The 23,584-nt window shown below is 44.6% G+C and overlaps 1 protein-coding gene across 1 annotated transcript in view; it reads left to right on the top strand.

The window, feature by feature from the left end:
* LOC134336417 (protein kinase C alpha type) overlaps positions 1-23,584 on the top strand; it is a 317,831-nt gene that overhangs the window by 157,880 nt on the left and 136,367 nt on the right. The window contains exons 4-5 of the mRNA XM_063030625.1: positions 14,566-14,677; positions 19,134-19,265. Coding sequence (XP_062886695.1) covers positions 14,566-14,677; positions 19,134-19,265 — 244 coding nt within the window. The remainder of the gene's footprint in view (positions 1-14,565; positions 14,678-19,133; positions 19,266-23,584) is intronic.

Genomic DNA, 23,584 nt, shown 5'->3' with positions numbered 1-23,584 from the left:
AGATAAGGAGGGCCGACTGTACTCCCAAGTGAGGCCTCACCAGTGCCTTACGAAGCCTCAGCGTTACATCCTTGCTTTTATATTCTTCCCCTCTCATTGTTGTAAATTTCAACACGTACAGGCCCAGGGCCATCAAATACTCTTCATGTGTTAACCCTTTCATTCACAGAATCACACTCGTGAAACTTTCCTATATCCCCTCCAATGCCAGCACATCCTTTTCTAAGATATGAAGCCCAAAGCAGCTCAAAGTACTCCAAATATGGTCTGGCCAATGCTTTAAGCATGTTCTATCATGCAGTATTTTAGAACAGGAGCAGCTATGTAGGAACTTGGAGTGTGGAAAAGTGCTGTGCATAAATTGACGGAAGTTCTGCAATCTTGAGCCTATCTATCACAATAGTGGAGGCGCTGAAGGACAGTTAGCCTCAGATCATCGACCCTGCTGCTTTGTGGCCAGTGGCTATAGAACAGAGGTTCCCAACCTGGGATCCACAGAGCCCTTGGTTAATGGTAGGGGTCCATGGCATAAAAAAGGGTTGGGAACTCCTGCTGTAGAAGCTGAGGCTAGAGTGATGGGGTGGGGGGGGGGAAGCAATTTAAATGTGAAGGCATCATGACACTATTACTGCTGCAGTGTCCCTCACCCTCCCTACCCCACTCTCAGACTGTCAGTGAGAGCTCCCTTATACTGTTTGTTAGATCTAACTCGTCACGCATGCTGCAAAGTTCCCTGCATAACACAAAGAGCTGCACTTTGTAAGTGCAATGTTTTGTGCTCACCACACAGGGTGCCCAACTGTGAAATGACTCTCAAGGCAATCGATCCCAGTCTCTTGATTGGCATGGGAGACATTTTAAAATGAGATCCAACTCAAGGAGGGCAGTCGGCTTTTGCAGTCTGCTGCATCGCATTGAGCTAGTTTCTGACTAACCTGTTCCTTAAACTCCATCCCTGTCATTGAAAATCTATCGATCTGTCTTGAAAGCATGTACACAGATAGTAGTTCATAAACATTACTTTGAACATTTAAGCTTGGATGCAGTGACCTCGGGGTGAGACTCACTCAGGAGCAGCATCTATCAGATATGGTTAGTACAGACATTAGCAGTGACTGGCCCAGGAAGCTTGTGCGAGTATTAACTGTTCTAACACTTTGATAATCTGTGACAATGAGGTGTGAAATGACTACTTCAACAGTGAAGAGCATTATGTAGAACAGAAATGGATGGAACGAGAGTATGTTGGTGAAGTGGTAACGTTGCTGGACCAGTAAAGAAGAGAACTAGGTTAATGAATGGTGATAGAAGCAGTCAATCGAACGCAGGTATCTGTGACCCTCGTTGGGTTCATATGGGGAGGCCTGAAAATGGAGGTGAAAGCCATATAGAACAAGATGGAAGCAAAGACAAGTTCCCAGGAAGGAGATGTGGCTGTGGTAGTGAGTCTGGGTGATCACATGGGTGAAGAGTTGGAGGACGGCAGAGATCGCAGAGGAGGCGTCACTGAACTATCAAAGAGAAGATTTAATTTTCTTCAGGCATACCTTGAAGACGCTTTGCAGTGGAGCAGCAAATTATAAACATGACTTTATGCAATTGCTGAATCTCTTGATCTTAGTAGGTTAAAGGTTAGTACAAGATCATGGACCGAAGGGCCTGTTCTCTGCTGTAGTGTTCTATGTTCATTTCTGTAAGAGTACCTTCACTGAGACGAGCTATTCAAAAACCAGCTTGCACTACTTCTCAGCCAGTTAGGAATAGGTAATAAATTACTAATTAATTAAGAATTTGGCAATGCTCAGAACCCAAAATCTAAATTTAAAAAAAAAACCCACCCAGGTAGACGGTGAACTGAAATTCAGTTAATTACGTAATCAGGAATGAAAAGATGGTGACCGTGAACCAATCAGAGCAACACCAGGAAAAGAAACCCAATGTCATTATTCTAGTCTGTAACTCCATACAGTGAGCAATGCGATTTACTGACGTTCAGTGTCAGAACATTCAATAATAAATAAATTAAACACTTTCCTTCCAGCAGCCCCTAATAATGAATGACTAATGCAACACTCAGATGAGTGAACAACACAGCAGTGAGAAATACGGTGGACTGAATCTTGCCGGGAAAGGTGCACAGGAAGATATCTCCATTCACCCTGACAGGCCCCAGCACGCTGAGGGAGTTCCTTGTTGGCTCGCGTTTGCTGATGATTCTGTGGCAGTGCTCCACTGCTTGACGCTGCATGGCAATAGAGCACAGACTTTGAAATTCCGTAGTATTTACACTGGGGATTTTTTGCTTTTGGATCCTGCACCAAGAATGACCGTGTACAGGATCCAGCCATTTCAACATCTTAGAAGATGGAAAGGATCTGTAACACTTTAACCATTTATTTGTTTAGGTGTTTTCGTTGAACTGTTGAGTTTTTAAATGCGATTTTGCGTGGTAAAACAGCAAGGTAGTAGTTGGAGTAATTCTTTACAGCACCAGCAATCAGGGTTCATTTTCTGCCGCTGTCTGTAAGGAATGTGTACGTTCTCTCCATGACTGTGGGTTTCCTCCAGGTGCCGTGGTTTCCTTCCACATTCCAAAGACGTACAGGTTAGGGTTAGTAAGTTGCGGGCACGCTACGTTGGTGCCTGAAGCGTGGTGACACTTGTGTGCTGCCCCCAGCACATCCTTGGACTGTGTTGGTTATTGACTTAATGTCGTATTTCACTGTACATGTGAGAAATAAAGCTAATCTGTTCTTTCAAATCTTCTAGTTGAAATTTAGATTTTAAAGCAATTTAAGTAACTCTGATATTTAGCAGTTTGTGAATGCTTTTGAATGCCATGGGCATACAGTAGAAAGCTTTAACCTAATAGGAGCAGCTTTGTGACCAGGAAAAGGGAGCATCGTTGGTCCTATGAAGAGTAGCTTTTGTTCTGGTGCAGATATAGGATTTTGGGACTTTCTTGGGAAAGAATCTACCAATCACACCTTAAAGACTTGAGAATATCTTTGAATGGTTTATCCACTTATGGAAGTGAACTCTGGAATGACCCAGTATCTGGCCCTGGCTGCAGTATTGAGGTGGAATGTTGTAACGCGGGCAGCAGTACTTAATTTCTATAAAAAGTGCCGGCATGGTAGTGTAGTGGTCAGCACAATGCTTTACAGTACCATTGACCTCGCTTCAATTCCCACTGCTACCTGTAAGGAGTTCGTATGTTCTCCCCTGACCTCTGGGTGTTCTGGTTTCCTCTCACAGTCCAAAGATATACTAGTTGGTAGGTTAATTGCTCATTGTAAGTTGTCCTGTGATTGGGCTAGGATTAAATTGGGGGATTGCTGGGAGGCATGACACGAAGGGCTGGAAGGGCTGTTTCATGCTGTATCTCAATCAATAAATAAATAAACCTCCCTGCTTGATAGTGCCAGAGACACTCAGGAGCACAGAAAGACTTTACCACTTGGACAGTAGGCAAGACTGTGTTAACCGCTTGTCAAAGGTTTCCTTGGCTTTTCTTTGGGCAGGACTTGCTCTGGGCCTGAACACTACCTGATTTTGTTCCATGACACTTGACTGCCACTTGGTCGTATTTGGCTGTAGGAGGCTTTGATCTGTTAAGTTCTTCAGCAATGCACATAAGGAAAATTTAAGAAAAATGTGTATCATACTGGCAAGTGCAGGCAGAGACGGAGGAAATGCCCTGCAGTTCAGACTGTGTCAATGGAAAGAGGAAAACTGAGTCAGTATTACGGATAACCTACAGCAAAACTGGCCAGTTACTTTAGAAACAGAAGGGAAGTTAACTAAAGTTGTCCTAATTCAACTGGCCTGTCTGTGGCCTCCAGTCCTGTTCTAATGAGACCCAATGAAAACTTCAGGAAGAGCAACTTTCCTACCATCTGGGCATGTAATGTAGCTTTCTCAACTCAATAATGAATTTTAAGAAACTCCACAGTTGCTGCCTGACTTGAGTTTTCCCAGTATTTTTTGATGGATGTTCAGCCTTTGAACATCAAGGGTAGGTAATTAGATTGCCTCGTGGAGACAGTCAGAACCAGGCACCTTTGCAAATAGATGTTCTTTGCCATTTATTAGCTAATTTTTATTGAGTTAGTTATTTACTCAGAGATGCAGCATAGTAACAGGCCCTTCTAGCCCAGTGACCTCATGCTGTCCAGTTACTCCCATGTGACCAATTAACCTACTAACTTGGACATCTTTGGAATGTTGAAGGAAACCAAGGCACCATGCAGTCTCGGGGAGAGCATACAAACTCCTTCCAGACGGCGGCAGAATTGACCTGGGTCACTGGTGTTGTAATAGCATTACACAGGCCACTGTGCTAAAAATGCCCCTAATAGCTTATTGTTGCAAAAATCTTGCTGCATTTAAGTGTACACAGTTTCATTTGCCATACGGTCGTGTGCAGAACTGAACATTGTTCAGTCATCAGCAAACATCCTCGCTCCTGACTTAGTGATGGAAGGGAGACATTTAGGTGAAGCACATGACTCCGAAGAAGTCCTGGTGTGACGCCCCAGGACTGACTATGGCTGTGACTCCAAACATCGCGATGTTTCCCCATTCGCTTGAGGGTTGTCACATCACATCAGCCATGACTGTCTGGTTTGATGCAGCATTCTCTCACAAAATGTGAAAACTACAGTGAACTGCTGAATCCCCAGGAAAGGTCATTGGCTACAGTCTACTATCACTGCAGGACTTAAATACACAACAAAGAAGCAAGCAGGAAAAATCATTGCAGACATTACCTACCCTGCAAACCGTCTTTTACCAAAAGCTGTCTTCTGTAAAGCACTGTAGATCTATTGAAACAAAAATCTAATGCCTCCTTAAAAATTTCTTCCCCCAGGCAGTTAATCTGATAACCATTCTAGTTAGCCCCCCCCCACCTCTGTCTATTACCCCTGCCACTGCACTGCACGCTAAACACTGTAACCCACATTTATAATGCTGTTTACATTGTGGGTACATGTTGGTATTTATGTATTTATGTACATTTTATTCTACATCTGTCCTTTATCCTCTAACTTTATATTTTATATAATCCTTTATTCTTGATAGTTGTTAAATGCTTTTTTGTTGCATGTCATGCCTCAATTCTTAATACACATAAATGCATATGGTGAATAAAGTTGATCCTCATTATCTGGGGGTTTTGAGCCATGTTCAGACAGTTGTCACTCTCAGCTCATCTCCAGAGCAGAGCGCTGGAACCCAAACTTGGCATTGGTAGGCAAGGCTCGGGTGAAAAGTTTCCCTGAGTATTGAGAGTAGGCTGACCACTGATTCGGCCATAAATAGCGGGGTCAGATTTGCCCTGCTTTTTATAAACTAGATCTGTGTTGGAATTTTCCATGTTGTTGGGTGGGTATCACTCAGTGACCCTACTGCAAAACCTGTCCTCAGGGTACAGTTAGTTCTGGAGCACAGAATTTCAGAACTACAGCTAGACCATGGTTGTTTCCAAACTCTCATTCAAGCTTCCCTGAATTCTGACCCAAATTATTAACAATGGTAACTTACATTGTACTGTGAGTGTCACAAAACATCAAAAGCTGACCTGGAACAGTGGATGACAGGCAAAGTGATTGGTACATTGATTAGGGAGAGCTTTTAAGAGGGTCTGAAGGGAGGAGAGGTGGCAAGGTTCTGGAAGGATTTTCAGGTGCACAGCATTAGGCAGGGCTGGTTAAATTTCAGGCCTTTTGCAACATTCTTGGATAAAACATGTCATTGTTTTTGCAGTTGATTGGCCATTTGTCCCACAGCCAAGTTTGTGGTCCTTCCATGCTCTGTCTTCCAAATGTAACGTGGGCGATACACTGATTGTTATACTGTCTTCCACTGGCAGGGTCTTGGTTTACAATCATGAGAAAAGATTGAGGTGTTACCATGGTAATACGTCCTTGTTTAGATTATGCTAGTTTGATACCATCAGCAGCTCCACTGATGTGTCATGTAGTTGTTCTGATGGGTGTGTGTGTGTGTGTGTGTGTCAGGACTGTTGCCATGGTGAATGTGATCAGGGCGATGGGATTGTGTAAGGCTCCTTCTCACAGGTCACTATTTGACAGGTTATCATGTGCTAAGTCATACCGCTGGATTGTATCACTTCTCACTACCTCCTCTTGTATACTGCCGCAGGCAGTTCCTAGATCATCTTGCTTTGAGCAAAGAACATCCCTCATCTTGCTTCGTCTTTCAGATCAGCCTTAACTCCTGCTTTCCTGTTGCCATTTTTATCGCAGCCATTTCCCATATCTAACCCTCACACTCTCAACTACTCTGAGAAGACTTTCCACAAGAAAGAGATGTGTAGAAAAGGAAAGACCTCTTGCTGGTTCTGCAGACCACTCAGAACTTCCTGTCCAGTATCCTGACCATCTTAAGAGTAGAGCCAGACCATTTAGGTGTGGGATCAGGTGACTAGTTCCACAGTAGCTTAGTGGTTACACCTCAGAGTTCAGAGTTCAATCCCAGCATCCTCTGAATTTGTACGTCCTCCCTGTGAAAAACATGGTAAAAATCTGGATTGCTCTTGCCAAATACTGAAAGATCAGAGGATCAATTTACATTTTTTTAAAAAGTGGTTGATAAATTTTCTTTGGGAAGGAGTTGAGAAACACACAATAAGGAAGATTCAAAGGGCTGATCTGCTTGTGAACAGGGGAGTTTATGGGTCAGTGCACATTAGGTGGGCACATTTTGCTATTCTTGGCCATTCTGATGCCCTACAGAATCCCAGGAATGGGGAATCCTTGAATCCCACTCTCAGGTGGGAGGAAGCTTCCCCTTTGGATCGGGACTACAGAGCGTCGTGGGAGCTGAATTCTGAAGGAAGGCAGTTTTTTTTAAAAACTTCGAGTGCAAGAAGGGCGAGACTGCGCAGGCACGTGACGTCAACAGGACCGTGTGGAGAGTTTAAAAAGGAGACCACCCTATACAACGGGCAGCTGTCGGAGCGGGCAGCAGAGTGAGTGGGAGCAGAGTGTAAGGCTTTGGCTTCAATGGGCTTCAGCAATAAACGGGAAGAGGCGAGAGCAAAGCACCAACTCTTTTTTTCTCCGCGCCCCCCCCCACCCCTTTTGCGAATCAGCCCGGACAGACAGGAACAGCAGGGCTCTCACAGCTAACGGTTTAAAAAGTTCGTCTGTTTGGCGAGGTAAGTGGGTGAATAGACTTATTTTTCCTGTTTCATTCCTGTAGAATTAGGTAGCATGCCTGCAGGGTTAGTGCTTTGTTCAGGGTGTCAGATGTGGGAATCCTGGGAGGCCTCCAGCCTCCCTGATGGCCACATCTGCGTCAGGTGCACCGAGTTACAGCTCCTCAGAGACCGTGTTAGGGATCTGGAGCTGCAGCTTGATGACCTACTGCTTATCAGGGAAAGTGAAGAGGTGATGGACAGGAGCTACAGGCAGGTAGGTAGTCATCCCTAGGCTACAGGGGTCAGAAAGCTGGGTCACTGTCAAGAGAGGGAAGGGAAATGCCCGGATAGTGGAGAGCACATCTGTGGCTGTCCCCCTCAGCAACAGATATCTTGTTCTGGATGCTGTTGAGGGGGATGACCTGACAGGGGATGCCCACTGTGACCAGGTCTCCGGCACTGAGCCTGGCGCTGTTGTGCAGGAGAGAAGGAGGGAGAAGAGAAATGCGGTAGTCGTAGGGGATTCCATAGTCAGGGGAACAGACAGGAGATTCTGTGAACCTGACAGAGATACCCGCATGGTGTGTTGCCTCCCAGGTGCCAGGGTACGGGATGTCTCGGATCGGATCCTGAATATTCTAAAGGGGGAGGGTTAGCAGCCAGTTGTCTTGGTACATGTTGGTACCAATGACATAGATAGGACAAAGGAGGAGGTCCTGAAGAGAGATTTCCAGGAGTTAGGAAGGAAGCTAAGAAGCAGGACCTCCAGGGTAGTAATCTCGGGATTGCTACCTGTGCCACGTGCTAGCGAGGGCAAGAATAGTAGGATCAGGCAGATGAATGCGTGGCTGAGAGACTGGTGTAGGGGGCAGGGCTTCAGATTCTTGGATAATTGGGATCTCTTCTGGGGGAAATATGACCTGTTCAAAAAGGACAGGTTACACCTGAACCCGAAGGGGACCAATATCCTGGCGGGAAGGTTTAATAGAGCTGTTAGGGAGGGTTTAAGCTAATTTGGCAGGGGGATGGGAACCGGAATGATAGAGCGGAGGAAGGGGAAAACAGAAATAAATCTAAGATAGTGAGCAGTAAAGATGTCAGGAAAGACAGGCAGGTGATGGGGCAAATTTGTAGCCATTGGGATGAGTTGCAATGCAATAAAGTTGCAGTGAAATCAAAGCAAAAAGTATCAAATAGTGGTCTTAAGGTGTTGTACTTAAATGCACGCAGCATAAGGAATAAAGTGGATGATCTTGTTGTACAGCTACAGATTGGCAGGTATGATATTGTGGCCATCACTGAGACCTGGCTAAAGGATGCATGTCTCTGGGAGCTGAACGTCCAAGGATACACGGTGTATCGGAAGGATAGGAAGGTAGGCAGAGGGGGAGGCGTGGCTTTATTGGTGAGAAATTATATTAAATCATCAGAAAGAGGTGATGTAGGATCGGAAGGTGCAGAATCTTTATGGATTGAACTAAGAAATCGCAGGGGTAAAAGGACCCTGATGACAGTTATTTATAGGCCTCCAAACAGCTGCAGGGATGTGGACTACAAATTACAACTGGAAATAGAAAAAGCTTGTTAGAAGGGCAGTTTTATGATAATTGTGGGGGATTTTAACATGCGAGTAGATTGGGAAAATCAGGTCAGCACTGGATCTCGAGAGAGAATTTGTAGAATGTCTGCAAGATGGCTTTTTATAACAGCTTGTTGTTGAGCCCACTAGGGGATGGGCTGTACTGGATTGGGTATTGTGTAATGAACCAGAGGTGATTAGAGAGATTGAGGTGAAGGAACCCTTAGGAGGCAGTGATCATAACATGATTGAGTTCACTGTGAAATTAGAAAAAGAGAAGCCGAAATCTGATGTGTCGGTATTTCAGTGGAATAAAGGAAATTACAGTGGCATGAGAGAGGAACTGGCCAAAGTTGACTGGAAAGGGACACTGGCGGGAAAGACAGCAGAGCAGCAGTGGCTGGAGTTTATGCGAGAAATGAGGAATGTGCAAGACAGGTATGTTCCAAAAAAGAAGAAAATTTCGAATGGAAAAAGGATGCAACCATGGTTGACAAGAGAAGTCAAAGCCAAAGTTAAAGCAAAAGAGAGGGCATACAAGGAAGCAAAAATTAGTGGGAAAACAGAGGATTGGGAAGTTTTTAAAACCTTACAAAAGGAAACCAAGAAGGTCATTAAGAGAGAAAAGATTAACTATGAAAGGAAGCTAGCAAATAATATCAAAGAGGATACTAAAAGCTTTTTCAAGTATATGAAGAGTAAAAGACAGGTGAGAATAGATATAGGACCGATAGAAAATGATACTGGAGAAATTGTAATGGGAGATGAGGAGATGGCAGAGGAACTGAACAAGTATTTTGCATCAGTCTTCACTGAGGAAGACATCAGCAGTATACCGGACAATCAAGGGTGGCAGGGAAGAGAAGCGTGCGCAGTCACAATTACGACAGAGAAAGTACTCAGGAAACTGAATAGGCTAAAGGTAGATAAATCTCCTGGACCAGATGGAATGCACCCTCGTGTTCTGAAGGAAGTAGCTGTGGAGATTGCGGAGGCATTAGCGATGATCTTTCAAAAGTCGATAGATTCTGGCATGGTTCCAGAAGACTGGAAGATTGCAAATGTCACTTCGCTATTTAAGAAGGGGGCAAGAAAGCAAAAAGGAAATTATAGACCTGTTAGCTTGACATCGGTGGTTGGGAAGTTGTTGGAGTCGATTGTCAAGGATGAGGTTACAGAGTACCTGGAGGCATATGACAAGATAGGCAGAACTCAGCATGGATTCCTTGAAGGAAAATCCTGCCTTACAAACCTATTACAATTTTTTGAGGAAATTACCAGTAGGCTAGACAAGGGAGATGCAGTGGATGTTGTATATTTGGATTTTCAGAAGGCCTTTGACAAGGTGCCATACATGAGGCTACTTAACAAGATAAGAGCCCATGGAATTATGGGAAAGCTACATACGTGGATAGAGCATTGGCTGATTGGCAGGAAACAGAGAGTGGGAATAAAGGGATCCTATTCTGGTTGGCTGCCGGTTACCAGTGGTGATCCACAGGAATCAGTGTTGGGGCCGCTTCTTTTTACATTGTACATCAACGATTTGGATTATGGAATAGATGGCTTTGTGGCTAAGTTTGCTGACGATACGAAGATAGGTGGAGGGGCCGGTAGTGCTGAGGAAACGGAGAGTCTGCAGAGAGACTTGGATAGATTGGAAGAATGGGCAGAGAAGTGGCAAATGAAGTACAATGTTGGAAAGTGTATGGTTATGCACTTTGGCAGAAAAAATAAATGGGCAGACTATTATTTAAATGGGGAAAGAATTCAAAGTTCTGAGATGCAACGGGACTTGGGAGTCCTCATACAGGATACCTTTAAAGTTAACCTCCAGGTTGAGTCAGTAGTGAAGAAGGCGAATGCAATGTTGGCATTCATTTCTAGAGGAATAGAGTATAGGAGCGGGAATGTGATGTTGAGGCTCTATAAGGTGCTGGTGAGACCTCACTTGGAGTACTATGGGCAGTTTTGGTCTCCTTATTTAAGAAAGGATGTGCTGACGTTGGAGAGGGTACAGAGAAGATTCACTAGAATGGTTCCAGGAATGAGAGGGTTAACATATGAGGAATGTTTGTCCGCTCTTGGACTGTATTCCTTGGAGTTTAGAAGAATGAGGGGAGACCTCATAGAAACATTTCAAATATTAAAAGGCATGGACAGAGTGGATGTGGCAAAGTTGTTTCCCATGATGGGGGAGTCTAGTACGAGAGGGCATGACTTAAGGATTGAAGGGCGCCCATTCAGAACAGAAATGCGAAGAAATTTTTTTAGTCAGAGGGTGGTGAATCTATGGAATTTGTTGCCACGGGCAGCAGTGAAGGCCAAGTCATTGGGTGTACTTAAAGCAGAGATTGATAGGTATCTGAGTAGCCAGGGCATCAAAGGTTATGGTGAGAAGGCAGGGGAGTGGGACTAAATAGGAGAATGGATCAGCTCATGATAAAATGGCAGAGCAGACTGGATGGGCCGAATGGCCTACTTCTGCTCCTTTGTCTTATGGTCTAATGGTCCTATCTGCCTCATTCCAACCATGGGCCAAGATTGGAAAACTTCAGTGATTATTGCAGTAGTGGGTTTGTGACTGATCAGTCACATCATGGACTTCAAAGAGACAGATTGTAACCTTACAAATTTGTAGGGCTTGTGTGCTACTTCCAAGGGTGTTTTTAATCATCACTCTATGGGGGACAGGGTTATAGGAACTCTTTATACCCCAGAATAGGATGAGAAAGATGGGAGAACTGCCCAGAGTTTTTCTGCTGCTCAGTAAGCAGTCTCACCTGTTGACTTTCATCGCGACGTCACAGAGAAAATAATGGAACCCTAAATGCGGAAGAAAACAAGGAGCAAGCAGAGACAGTAAACCACTTTGGCCCTTGTTCCAAAAGCAAATCTGTAAATCTTAAAAATTCACAGCATCAGGTGCAAGAACTGGAATTTAGACTGTATTGTTATGTTAATATTTTCATTTAATTTGCCTTCGCACCAGCAGAATAATTAGGGAATTAACACACTGACAGCTCAAGTTTTTTTTATCAGTAACAGGTTGTAACCATGGCAACTCAGTGACAGGGTAAAAGGTATGTAAGACAAAGCACAACTCCAAAGCAGGGCCCAATTACTTTCTTCGCACAGCCTTATCGCAATCTGGAGCACATTTGATGCTGTATAAGACACTCGTGGGTTACGTGATAGAGCTTAATGTGATTTGTAGAAATTGTGGTGTTAGTGCATGGCCATTAACTGATTTAAAGCCCCAGCATCTCAGATAAGCCTCAGGATAGTGTTGTCCTTTTTAAGGAGATCGGAAACATAATTACATGTGATTTCCCCTTTTAACTTGCTGTTGAGCTGTTGGCCAGGAAACTAACTCAGCAGTAGCTAGTCTCTGCTTTCAGCCTGATCAGACATAGATCAAAGGTAAAAACCTGTAGACGTCTTACTGAAAGCAAAACAACCATCGTTAACTGTTTGTAACACGTTGGGAGTGAAATTGCACTCAAAGCCAGGAAAGGTGATGCAGCCAAGGCAATGGTTATCACATGGGGAGCAAAGTGAAGGTTTATCCTCTTCTAGAACACACCAAGTACTAAACCACAATGATAGCAACACAGTGCACCATGTGATAAGCCATGTAACAATTAAAGAGTTAAACACTGATTAGCTTTATTTATCACATGTACATCAAACACACAGTGAATTGTGATATTTGTGTCAACGACCAGTACCGTCCAAGGATTGTGCTGGGGGCAGCCCGCAAGTGTCGCCTTGCTTTCAGTGTCAACAACTTACTGGCCCGTATGTGAGAAGAAACCAGAGCCCTTTGGAAGAAACCCACATAGTGACAAGGAGAACGTACAAACTCCTTACAGACAACGGGCGGGAATTGAACCCCGATCACTGGTGCTGGCGCTAACCACTATGCTACCATGCTGCCCAACTATACAAAGCCTTACAGCCATCTGAATGCAAGGAATAGTCTGTTTGATTGGAATTTTATGCAGTCCAATTGGACAGTGTATTTGGATAAACAAATTTGGAGCAACTAGGCAAATCAGGCAGCATCTGTGGAGGGAAGTGGCAAGTGGAAGCTGCGGGGTCAAGACATGTCCTCTGGGCTGAAGGAGGGGAGTAGCCAGTAAAACAAAGGGCGAAGAGAACGAGCGGAGCAAGAGCTATCTGGTGATAGGTGGATCCGGGTGAGGGCGAGTGACGGAAGAGAGAGAAACTGGTGACAGAGGCTGGGAAGTGAGAGGTGGAGAGGACAAAGAGCTGAAGATGATAGAACCTGTTAGGAGAAGAAGGTGAGGATCTCTCCTCTAACTTACATTCTTGACCTGAAATATTGGCTGTCCATTTCTCTCTACATGCTGAGTTTCTCCAGCATCTCGTCTTTTTTTTGCTTCAGATTCCAGCATCTGCAATCTTTTGTGCCACCAGGATATTTGCACCAACTAGGGAGCCCATCCAGGCCAATAGGAGAGCACCAGACTGATTCTTGGGATAGGAGGACTGCCATATTTGAGAAATTAAGTTGACTATTTTCAGATTTACAAGAGTTAAAGGTAGGACAAACTGATGTGGAAAGCATGTTTCTTCTGCCTGCTGTATCTACAAAGGGACGTTACGGTCTCAGGTTAATGAGCAAGAGATAAAGGACTGAGATGAGAAGAAATGTCTTCAAGATGGTGATGAACCATTGGAATTCACTATCATAGTTCTGTCGCAACTATATTCATGGAGGGAGCTGGATTTCTAGACCCACAAAGCATTAAGGGCTATGGGGAAAGAGTAGGAATGTGGTCATTTGAAATGGAAGACCAGCCATAATTGTATTAAATTGAGGAGCGGGCTCAGAGAGCCTATTTCTGATCCAATTTTTATGTTTCATTGGACTGGGATTTGATTTTTGAGTTACTAAAAACAGGCTTGAGCACATGAAGGTTGTCTGGATGAAAAGGCTTCTCGTTGAGACATTCGTGATGCCATTACAGCAAAGAGTTAACAACTTTGCAGTGATATGCAGAAAATGCAATGGCACATGAATTGGAAGGGGCAAGGTTTGCAGTCAACAGTGTCTTTCGGGTCTTGGAAATTGACTGTACTGCCTCCTGCACTGTAGGGCAGAAGAATGGGGCTAAATGGGATAATAAATCAGCCACGATGGAATGTCGGAGCAGACTTGATGGGCTGAATGGCTGAATTCTGCTCCCATGCCTTATGGTATTACATGACCTCTCCACTAACAGTGTGTTGCTTTGTGATCTTTGATTGTGGTGGCAACATGAATGAACAACTTATTCTGTTAACAGTGTAAATTCTTAATTTAAATCCAGCAATTTTACATTTTGAACAGTTTCATGCCAACATGATTATGTAAATGAGGTAACGATTTGACTCGGTGGGGGACAGATGGTATTTTTAATGAAGATCTGTTCATTCCTACAGATATTTATTCCAAAACTTCAGCATTTGGTTTTTGTGGAATCTCTGATTATCCTGACACCTGTGCCATTTAGTTCTCAGATGTTCCCCTTTTTGATGTATTCAGTTCAGAAGCATTGAATCCTTGGGCTGTGTTGGTTGTTGGTGCAAACACCACATTTCACTGTATGTTTTGATGTACATGTGACAAATAAAACTAACCTTTATCTTCTTGAAGAAGGGTGTTGGCCCGATAAGATCAACTATTTATTCATTTCCATAGATGCTGTCTGGCCTGCTGAGTTCCTCCAGCATTTTGTGTGTGTTGTTCTGGATTTCCAGCATCTGCAGACTTTCTCATGTTTAATCTTTACTTTTGCTTTTTTTCTAGGATCCAAGGAGCAAACACAAATTTAAAATCCACACTTATGGAAGTCCTACGTTCTGTGATCACTGCGGCTCTCTGTTATATGGCCTCATCCACCAAGGGATGAAATGTGACAGTAAGTTTTCTGTTGATTTTTGCAGAATTCCTGAGGAAAGCTGAATTGTGTAGTATTTAAAGCCGGGGCTCATTGGTGGGAAAACCAAAATCTAAGTAACTTAAGGGTTTGATGGTTCTGGTTCTGGGCCTGCACTTGCTGGAGTTAGAGGAATGAAGAGGATCTTATTGAAAACTATGGAATATTGAAAGGTCTAGAGTGGATGTGGAGTGTGAGAGTTTAGGACCAGAAGAAGATAGAGGCTCAGAATAGAAGGGCATCCCTCTAGGACAGAGATGAGGAGGAACTACTTTAGCCAGAGGGTGGTGAATCTGCGGAATTCATTGCCACAGGCAGCTGTGGAGGCCAAGTGATTGGGTTTACTTAAACCAGTAGTCAATGAGTTTAAAAGGAAAAATAAATCAACCATGATGGAATGGCAGAGTAGAATCAATGGGCCAAATGGCCTAATCCTGTTCCTTTGTCGTATGCCCTTATATTTGAACATAATTTAGATACACAACCAAAATGCTAGAGGAACTCAGCAAGTCAGGCAGCATCTATAGAAAAGGGTGAACAGTCACTGTTTTTGGCTGACACCCTGCTTCAGGGCTGAGGAGGAAGGGGGAAGGTGCCAGAATAAAATGGAGGAGGGAAGGGGAAAGAGGTTAGCTGGAAGGTGTAAGGAGAAGCCAGGTTGGTGGGAAAGGTCAAAGGGCTGGAAAAAAAGAAGAAAGAATCTGATAGGAGAGCGAAGGAGGAGGGTATCCAAACAGAATATAAGGTGCGTCTCATCTTGGCACAAGAGGAGACCCTGGACCGATACATCAAAATGGGAATGGGAATCGGAATTAAAATGTTTGGCCACCAGGAGGTCCCACTTGTGGTGGATGGTGCGGAGTTGCGCAACAAAGCAGTCCCCCAGTTTTCGACGGGTCTCACCAATGTAGGGGAGGTCACATCGGGAGCACCGGACACAATAGATAACCCCAGCAGTTTTGCCTTACCTGGAAGGACTGTTTGGGGCCCTGAATGGAGGTGAGGGAGTGGGTGTATGGACAAGTGTAGCACTTAGGCCACTTACAAGGATAAGTGTCTGGAGGGAGATTAGTGGGAAGGGCCGAATGGACAAGGGAATCGTGAAGGGAGCAATCACACTGTGGGAAGTGGGGAGGGAAGGGGAAAGTAAAGATCTGTTTCGTGTTAGGATCGTTTTGGAGACGGCAGAGTTGTGGAGGATAATGTGTTGGATGTGGAGGCTGATGGGATGGTAGGTAAGGAAAGAGGGACTCTTATCACCGTTGAGGCGGTGGGAAGATGGGGTGAACGCAGGTATATGATTGTACATTGCGACAGAGATGCAACATAAAGATTTTTACTCCCTTGGATGTGAGAAATAAAGTAAGTACAATACAATACAGAAATGGAGAAGATGCGGGTGAATGCGGCATCAATAGTAGAGGGAGGGGAACCCGTCCTTTAAAGAAGGATGTTCTGGAATGGAAAGCCACATCCTGGGAACAGATGCAGCGGAGCAAAGAAACTGAGAGAAGAGAACGGCATTTTTACAGGAGACGGGGTGGGAAAAGGTATTGTCGAGATAATCGTGGGAATCAGGTTTATAAAAGATGTCGGTTGACAGTTTGTCTCCAGAGATGGAGACAGAGAGTTTGAGAAAGGGGAAAGAGATGTCAGAGATGGACAAAGTGAATTTAAGGGCAGCGTGGAAGTTGGAGGCAAAGTTGATGAAATTAACGAGCTCAGCATGGGTGCATGAAGCAGGCCAATGCAATCCTTGGTGTAGTTCAGGAACAGTTGGTGAGTATAACTGGGGAAGGCTTCGAACATACACTGTTCCATGCAGCCAACGAAGAAGCAAGCATAGCTGAGGCCCATGCCAGTGCCCATGGCTATTCCTGTAATTTGGAGAAAGTGGGAGGAGGCGAAGGAAAAATTGTTCAGGGTGAGGACCAGTTCTGCCAGACGGAGGAGGGTGGTGGTGGAGGGGGATTGATTGGTTCTTTTGTCAAGAAAGAAGCAGAGAGCCTTGATGGTATCAGAACTGAACATCCGTGGTGAAGATGAGGCGGTGAGGCCCAGGGGATTGAAAGTGACTGAGATCCACGGCATGAGAAGTGTCACGGATGTAGGTGGGAAGGGACTGAACCAAGGGGGATAGAAAGGAATCAAGATATGAGGACACGAGTTCAGTGGGGCAAGAGCAGGCAGAGACAATAGGCCTACCTGGATAGTCTGGTTTGTGGATTTTGCATAGGAGTGGAAGCAAGCAGTGTGGGGTACGGGAACTGTGAGTTTGGTGGCAGTGGGTGGGAGTCCTCCAGAGTGGATGAGGTCAGTGATGGTGTCAGAGACAGTTTTTTGATGATGTGGAGTGAGGTCCTCCTTGAGAGGTAGGTATGAGGAGGTGTCTGAGAGTTGTAGCAGGGCAGAGGTCAGTGTGCCACACTACAACAGCACCTCCTTTGCGGGTTTGATAAACTGGGATTGGTATAGAAAGAGTGGAGGGCAGTGCATTCAGAAGGGGTAAGTTTGGAGGAGGAGAAAGGATTCCTGGAGTTGAGATGGTTAATGTCTCGTTGGCAATTCAAGATGAAAAGATCCAGAGCAGGCAGAGAACCAGAGTGGGGTGTCCAAGAAGAGGAGGAGGGTTGAAGACAAGAGAAGGGGTCATCAGCATGGGGTGTGGAATCCTTGTCAAAGAAGTGGACATGGAGACAGAGGCAATGGTAGAAGAGCTCGACGTCATGGCGGGTGCAGAACTCACTGAGGTGTGAGTGAATGGGGACTAGGGTGAGACCCTTACTGAGGACAGAATGTTCTGCTTCAGAGAGGAGAAGGCTGAAGGTAATTGTGAAGACATGGGAAGGATTAGAGCTGGGATCGGTGGGAGGAAGAGATGTCAAAGAAGGGAGAAGGGTTGGGGTGTTCAGGGAAGGTGGGGTGGGAAGAAGATGGAGGCTCCAACGACCCAGAGCTGATGGTGGGGCCTGAGAGTCACTGGATTGCAAAGTGGTGGTGAGGAAAGGCGTAAAGTCTCGGCTTGGAGGTGCTGGCGGTCAAGGTCCAGGCTAGAGCTGGAGGTTGTGCAATTAGCGGTCTGAAGGTGTCCAAGGTTGTAGGAACTGGCATTGACGGTGATGAAATCCAGGTTCTGCATCTGCTCGGGGTCATTGGAACCGGTGTTGGCAATAATAGTGTCGCTGGTTCAGAAGCGCCCAGAGCGGTCGGGGCTGGGGATGGAGTCAGAGAGATCCGTAATCTGGGGATCCATAATTCAGAGACACACATGCAGATGTACACACAGATATGGACACAGACACACACAAGCAGGAAAGAATCGTAGTATATGAGAGAAAAATGCATTGCAGGCGTTTCTGTGATAAGCTAACCCTCACGTTGATCTTCATGATGCAAAACCTTAGAAAATTAAATTCACCATCAGGCAATGCTTTTGCAGGAATGCAATTTGAGGCTTGGTTCACATAAACCTATTAAAAGGATATATATATATAGATGAAAGGATATATATGATTATAAATCTCCAGATAAGCTGCTTATTATATCTGCTGAAGAGTCAGCAGTTCTGTGATTCAGATTTCTCATTTGTGAACTTCACTTGTGGAATAAAATATTGAACATTACAGCATGGTGCAGGCCCTTTGGCCCATGATATTGTACTGACCTTTTAACCTACTCCAAACCAACCTTCAGTCCCACATAACCCTCCATTTTTCTTTCATCCATCTGCCTATTTAAGAGTCTCTTAAATGTCCATAATGTAACCGCCTCTACTATCAACCCAGACAGTGTGTTTTGTGAGCCCACCACTCTTTGTAGGGAAAAAGAAACTATCTCCAACATCCCACCCCCATACTTTCCTCCAGTCACCTTCAAATTATGTTCTCTCATATTAGATATTGCCACACTGGAAAAAAAGTTACTGACTGTCCAATCCAACTATTTCTCTTATCTTCTCGTACACCTCTTTTGTGTCCTCTCACCTCTCCTTTATTTCGAACAACAATGCTGTCTAATCCAGACAGCATCCTGGTAAGCCTCCTCTGCACCTTCTCTAAAGTTTCCACATTCTTCCTATAATGAGGCAACCAGAACTGAACACAGTATTCCAAGTGTGGTCTAACCAAAGCTTTATAGAGCTGTAACGTTACATTGGTATGGTGCATTTCAGAATCCGAATCAGGTTATCATCACTGGCATATGTTGTGAAATTTGTGCATTCCCAGTTAAATGAATTTTCTTTCCCCTTCCTCTCTCTATTCCCTACGAATGGGGCAGATTGTTTTCCTGAAGACCCCCTCCATTATTTTGGTACAAAATGTATTGTGGAGCCATACAGCACAGAAATGGGCCTTTCGGCCCATCTCGTCAAACTAACCCCTGAGCTGTATTATTGTAATGACAGCTTTTTAATGTGTGTACCTTTGCCACTCCACAGCCTGCGACTTGAACGTACACAAGAAGTGTGTCATAAATGTACCCAGCATGTGTGGGACTGACCACACTGAGAGGAGGGGCAGGATTTACCTGAAAGTGGAGGTTGCCGATGACAGCGTGCTCCGTGTCACAGGTAAGCAGCCAATGACAATAGTAGCAGGCACATAACATAGTAAAATGGGAGCTGGCTGACCATCCCTCAGTACTGTTCTGTTGTTCAGTGTTATGCCAGATCTTTTAAGTCAATACCACTTCCCCACACACCGGATTCACAAAGTATCCAAAAATCTATTGGTCAGTAATTAACTTTGTATGGTACCTTGATCAATAAATTCCAAAGATCACCAGTGAAAATGTTTGTTCTCAACCTTTATTCTAGAAGCATGGAGCTTGTTCTATATGTCTCAGCCAAGCAAACCTTTAACTCAACATATACTCCAAAACGGCCTTTCAGAATTTTGTTTATTTCGTTTCATAATTTATCCCCTTTTAATGGCCTGGTTCTGGTTTTAAGGTTATACCTTCTTGATCTGGAGATTTTATTATATCTACCCTGAGAATTATTCCAAGATCCTACATATTAAACCATAATTTCATTTTCACTTTCTCCAAGGAAAATGGGATTTATCTGGATAAGCTAAATCCCCAGCTTGATAGTGGTCTGTGAATCTGTGTCAGTTTATACCACACACAAAGAATGGACAGCTCTTCTAAAGCCAAAATGAGCTGGACAGTCTCCTTCACGGCCCACTGATGTCAAGCAGAACTACTTCCTGTCCTGCTCTGTGTGTGCTCGCCACTGTTTTGTCTTTTTGGTGACCCACGTTATTGTCATGGCAAATGCTGTGGCAGTGACTGGAGCTGGCATGACCTGTGGTGGAGCCCTGTGTCTATCTGCCAGGGGCCTTGCATATATTAGCAATCATCTCAAGGCCTGTGATCCATACTGCTAAAACATTGAAAGCAAAAGCCAGCCATTCAATGGAATCACATTATATCCCAAAACTGAATTTCTCAAGCCTAAATTTGATGAATATCAAAAAGAGGCAGTTTGATGGCACTGCTTAAGGCCAGAACTTAGGAGAATATGATTAGTCATAGTCATACTTTATTGATCCCGGAGGAAATTGGTTTTCATTACAGTTGTACCATAAGTAATTAAATAGTAATAAAACCATAAATAGTTAAATAGTAATATGTAAGTTATGCCAAGAAATAAGTCCAGGACCAGCCTATTGGCTCAGGGTGTCTGACCATCCAAGGGAGGAGTTGTAAAGTTTGATGGCCACAGGCAGAAATGACTTCCTATGATGCTCTGTGTTGCATCTCGGTGGAATGAGTCTCTGGCTGAATGTACTCCTGTGCCCAACCAGTACATTATGTAGTGGATGGGAGACATTGTCCAAGATGGCATGCAACTTGGACAGTATCCTCTTTTCAGACACCACCGGCAGAGAGTCCAGTTCCATCCCCACAACATCACTGGCCTTACGAATGAGTTTGTTGATTCTGTTGGTGTCTGCTACCCTCAGCCTGCTGCCCCAGCACACAACAGCAAACATGATCGCTGCTATCTGGATTGATATCTGGAACACTGAGCCATAAAACGCTATGCTTCATCCTCCTGGGTTTCTGTGCCTGCTATTCAGAAAGGCTGCCTATAGTTGAGGTGCGATGTGGAAGTTTGGAGGTAAAGGTGGTTTACGGCCAAACTTCAGGTGATGTGTCTCAGACAGTATAGGTCAGATATGTAACTTATGGCCACATTTAACTTGGCATGGGACAGAGAAAACTGAGAGTGTGCGGACAGGTAGGATCTGGGGTGATTCAGAAGTAGGCTCAGCGAATGGCCGAACTTCAGTCTCTGGTTCATGGGTCTGCAGGTTGGTGGGTTGTGACACCCTACCACTTGAAGCTCAATGGCAGAAATCATTGGATGCATGGAAACTCTGGCAGGTCTGCAAGACATTACTTCCCGCAAAGCGCAACCCAATAGCATGAATGGCAGCGATGCTTCACTGCCAGATGAACTCAACGCCTTCTATGCACGCTTCGAAAGGGAGAACCCTGTGATCTCCATCTCAGAGGCCGATGTTAGACTCTCTTTAAAGTGAGTGAACCCTCACAAGGCAGAAGGTCCCGATGGAGTACCTGGTAAGGCTCTGAAAACCTGTGCCAACCAACTAGCAGGAGTATTCAAGGACATTCTTAACCTATCACTGCTATGGGCAGAAGTTCCCACTTACTTCAAAAAGGCAACAATTATACCAGTGCCTAAGAAGAATAATATGAGCTGCTTTCATGACTATCGCCCAGTAGCACCCACATCAAAAGTGATGAAATGCTGGTGAACTCCTGCCTCAACAAGGACCTGGACCCATTGCAATTTGCCTATCACCACAATAGGTCAACAGCAGACGCAATCTCAATGGCTCTCCACACAGCTTTAGACAACACAACCACCTACGTCTGGATGCTGTTCATCGACTATAGTTCAGCATTTAATACCATCATTTCCACAATCCTGATTGAGAAGTTGCAGAACCTGGGCCTCTGTACCTCCCTCTGCAATTGGATCCTCGACTTCCTAACCAGAAGACCATAATCTGTGCAGATTGGTGATAATATATCCTCCTCGCTAACGATCAACACTGGCGCACCTTGGGGGTGTATGCTTAGCCCACTGCTCTACTCTCTATGTACACATGACTGTGTGGCTAGGCATAGCTCAAATACCATCTATAAATTTGCTGATGATACAACCATTGTTGGTAGAATCTCAGATGGTGACGCGAGGGCGTACAGGAGTGAGATATGCCAACTAGTGGAGTGGTGTCGCAGCAACAACCTGGCACTCAACGTCAGTAAGACGAAAGAGCTGATTGTGGACTTCAGGAAGGGTAAGACGAAGGAACACATACCAATCCTCATGGAGGAATCAGAAGTGGAGAGAGTGAGCAGTTTCAAGTTCCTGGGTGTCAAGATCTCTGAGGATCTAAACTGTCCCAACATATCGATGTAGTTATAAAGAAGAGAAGACAGTAGCTATACTTTATTAGGAGTTTGAAGAGATTTGGCATGTTAACAAATACACTCAAAAACTTCTATAGTTGTACCATTGAGAGCATTCTGACAGGCTGCATCACTGTCTAGTATGGAGGGGCTACTGCACAGGACCGAAAGAAGCTGCAGAAGGTTGTAAATCTAGTCAGCTCCATCTTGGGTACTAACCTACAAAGTACCCAGGGAGAGGTGTCTCAGAAAGGCAGCATCCATTATTAAGGACCTCCAGCACCCAAGGCATGCCCTTTTCTCACTGTTACCATCAGGGGGGAGATACAGAAGCCTGAAGGCACACACTCAGTGATTCAGGAACAGCTTCTTCCCCTCTGCCCTCCGATTCCTAAATGGACATTGAATCTTTGGACACGACCTTACTTTTTTTTAATATGCAGTATTTCTGTTTTTGCACATTTTTTACATCTATTCAATATATGTAATTGATTTACTTGTTTATTTATTATTTTTTAAAATTTTATTTATTAGTATTTCTTTCCTCTGCTGGATTATGTATTGCACTGAACTGCTGCTGCTAGTTAACAAATTTTACGTTACATGTCGGTGATAATAAACCTGATTCTGACTCTGATTCAGTTCAGAGGTGTTTGGGAAACTGGATCGGATTTGGAACCAGAATAGGAAAGAGTAGTTCATGTTTGGGTTGGGAGGCAGTGACCAGTGGCCGGAGGTTGGGGAGTTGGGGTTCTGTGGTCAGTGCTGATACCCCACCTGCCATGATCCTTGATGACAATAGTGTTGAGAGTCTTTGGAGAAACATAGTCGGGCTAAATGAATGGGGAAGGATGGAGTAAAATGCTGAATAAAAGTGAGTGAGATCATCCACTTAGGTCAAAAAAAAAAGGTTTGAAGTGCAGAGACAGTACAAAGTGTCAGTGTTCAGAGGGATATGAAAGAGAATATGCACAAGCCGCAAGGAAGCCAATTGGAGCTACTGTCTCTACTTTCTGCGAAGGCTGAGAAAAGTCCATCTCCCACCCCCCCATCCTCACCACATTCTGCAGAGGTTGTATTGAGAGCATCCTGAGCAGCTGCATCACTGCCTGGTTCGGAAATTGTACCATCTCGGATCGCAAGACCCTGCAGCGGATAGTGAGGTCAGCTGAGAAGATCATCAGGGTCTCTCTACCAGCCATTAGAGACATTTACACCACACGCTGCATCCGTAAAGCAAACAGTATTATGAAGGACCCCACGCACCCCTCATACAAACTCTTCTCCCTCCTGCCATCTGGCAAAAGGCACCGAAGCATTTGGGCTCTCACGACCAGACTGTGTAACAGTTTCTTCCCCCAAGCCATCAGACTCCCCAATACCCAGAGCCTGGACTGACACCAACCTACTGCCCTCTACTGTGCCTATTGTCTTGTTTAT

The sequence above is a fragment of the Mobula hypostoma genome, chromosome 22, assembly GCF_963921235.1.
Source record: "Mobula hypostoma chromosome 22, sMobHyp1.1, whole genome shotgun sequence".
Lineage (NCBI taxonomy): Eukaryota > Metazoa > Chordata > Chondrichthyes > Myliobatiformes > Myliobatidae > Mobula > Mobula hypostoma.
The sequence above is the reverse complement of the archived record's forward strand: the minus strand, read 5'-3'. Positions and strand labels throughout refer to the sequence as shown.